The 2,360-nt window shown below is 53.7% G+C and overlaps 1 protein-coding gene across 1 annotated transcript in view; it reads right to left on the reverse strand.

Annotated features, from left to right (window-relative positions):
- Positions 1–848: 848 nt before the first annotated feature.
- LOC108292925 (agouti signaling protein) overlaps positions 849–2,360 on the reverse strand; it is a 108,385-nt gene continuing 106,873 nt past the window's right edge. The window contains exons 3-4 of the mRNA XM_017514078.2: positions 1,267–1,332; positions 849–1,202 (exon numbers count right to left, since the gene is read on the reverse strand). Coding sequence (XP_017369567.1) covers positions 1,026–1,202; positions 1,267–1,332 — 243 coding nt within the window. The 3' untranslated portion in view covers positions 849–1,025. The remainder of the gene's footprint in view (positions 1,203–1,266; positions 1,333–2,360) is intronic.

Genomic DNA, 2,360 nt, shown 5'->3' on the forward strand with positions numbered 1-2,360 from the left:
TGCCTGCTCGGTGAACAGTGTCTGGAAAACGGGAGCAGTGATTGCAATATGTTCCCAATATGACATTTACTCAGCAGCAGCTATAATACAAGGAACAAAAGATTCTTGCCCTGTGTGACTGGAGCCTAAATGATAGAAAACAAAACAAGCAACTGGCAGTTTTCCCGTGTGTGAGTGTGTATATGTGTTTGTTTCTTGTTGTGTTAAAGAACAGAGAGGCAACAGGACAGGAATGATTATTTCCTTTTTTTTAAACACAGTTTCACTCTGTTACCAAGGCTGGGGTGCCGTGGTGTGATCATAGCTCACTGCAGCCTCAAATTCCAGGGCTCAAGCGATCTTCCTGCCTTAGCTGCCTGAATAGCTTCGACTACAGGCGCACGCCACCACACCCGGCTAATTTTAAAAAATTTTTTGTAGAGACGCGGGGTGGGGCGGTGGGAGGGGTGGGGGGTCTCACTAATTGCCCAGGCTGGTTTGAACTTCTGGGCTCAAGTGATCCTCCTGCCTCGGATTTCTTTCTTTCCTTTTTTTGCCCCCTGGGGAGAAGGGAGCTCCTAGGAGGAAATGTGGAAGACTGAAAGGCGGTTCCTTTGTGGCTCCTTTCTGCCTGGCTGGTCTGAATTCCCTGGTTTTGGAGGCAGCCTCAGGTGTTCTCAGGTTTAAAGGTAGGGGGTAGCCTCGTTCCCAACGCCCAGCTCGGAGAAGCGGTGACTGGGAGTGCAGCTGTGGGGGTGGGACCACCGGCTTTCCCGAGCCCCAGAAGAGCGCGTGCGCAGTCCGCGGGACTCCGTGACGCAGAGACCGAGAGCTTTCGGGACCTTCACAGAAACAGCCGAACACCTTCGAGCATCCGACATATATTGTATTTCGACTTTAGCCCAAACCAGGTCTCCCTTAAGTCCCACCTCCTGGAAGCTCCGCCCGCAACCAGCCCTGGGAAGCCGTCCTGTTAGGGATCACCCGCCCGAGAAGCGCCCCAAGTCCCCGAAGCCCTGCCCGCCCGCGGCCGGGAAGGGGCGCGCTCAGCAGTTGACGTTGAGTACGTGGCAGGAGCAGGCGCTGCGGAAGAAGCGGCACTGGCAGGAGGCGCACGGGTGGCAGCAGGCGGGTGCTGGCGGCTTGCAGCTGCCGCGGGTGGCCACGCAGGACGTGGATAGGGGGGTCTGGCGCTGCGCCACTTTCTGCTTCGAAGCCGCCTTCTGCGTGGGAAACGCCGGGGCTTTACGAGCCAGCCACGCCCGCCCCTCGCGTCTTCACCTCTACCTGGGAGCTCCTCGGGCTAGGGAGGTCCCGGCCCAGAGATTTCTCCTCCTGCTTGTCCACCGCCGGCTCAACTCAAACCCGCAGGGTCCCTGCCAGCTCCCCAGTCAGATACTCTCACCTCCATTCCCATCTAGACTTACCTGGCTCTTGCCTGGCCCTGGCCCTCTTCTCCCTAGTTTTTGTTTTGTTTTTTAGACAAGGTTTCATTCTGTTGCCCAGGCTGGAGTGCAGTGGCGCGATCTCGGCTCACTGCAACCTCGACCTCCTGGGCTCAGGTGATTCTTCTACTTAAGCCTCCCAAGTAGCTGGAGCCACAGGTGCGCGCCACCACCCTGGCTAATTTTATTTTCTATTTTTTGTAGATAGAGATCTCACTATGTTGCCCAGGTTGGCTCAAACTTCTGGGCTCAAGTGATCTGCCTGCCTCGGTGTGGGAAGTAGAAAAGTTCCTTTTTAAAGTTTCTTTTCTTGTTAAAGAGTAAGTATGCTAATAACTTAGTTAAGCCCTATCCTATGTAGCTGTTAAACATGCCATACTTACAGGCACATAGTATATTCTATGTCCTTGTAGTTTAACCAAGATATCTGTGCTGGACATGCTCACAGGCATGTCCCAGCTATTACTTTTACCTGTTTAGATGAGTAAGTTGTGGCTGGGCGTGGTGGCTCATGCCTGTAATCCCAGCACTTTGGGAAGCCAAGGCGGGTGGATCACCTGAGGTCGGGAGTTTGAGACCAGCCTGACCAACATGGAGAAACCCCGTCTTAACTAAAAATTCCAAAAATTAGCTGGGTGTGGTGGCACATGCCTGTAATCCCAGCTACTTGGGGGGCTGAGGCAGGAGAATTGCTTGAACCCAGGAGAGGGAGGTTGCGATGAGCTGAGATCATGCCATTTCACTCTAGCCTGGGCAACAAGAGTGAAACTCTCTCTCAAAACAAAAACAAAAACAAAAAGGAAAGTTTAGGCCGGGCTTGGTGGCTCACGCCTGTAATCCCAGCACTTTGGGAGGCCGAGGCGGGTGGATCACAAGGTCAAGAGATCGAGACCATCCTGGTCAACACGGTGAAACCCCGTCTCTACTAAAACTACA

Source organism: Cebus imitator, unplaced genomic scaffold (assembly GCF_001604975.1).
Source record: "Cebus imitator isolate Cc_AM_T3 unplaced genomic scaffold, Cebus_imitator-1.0 Scaffold18, whole genome shotgun sequence".
NCBI lineage: Eukaryota > Metazoa > Chordata > Mammalia > Primates > Cebidae > Cebus > Cebus imitator.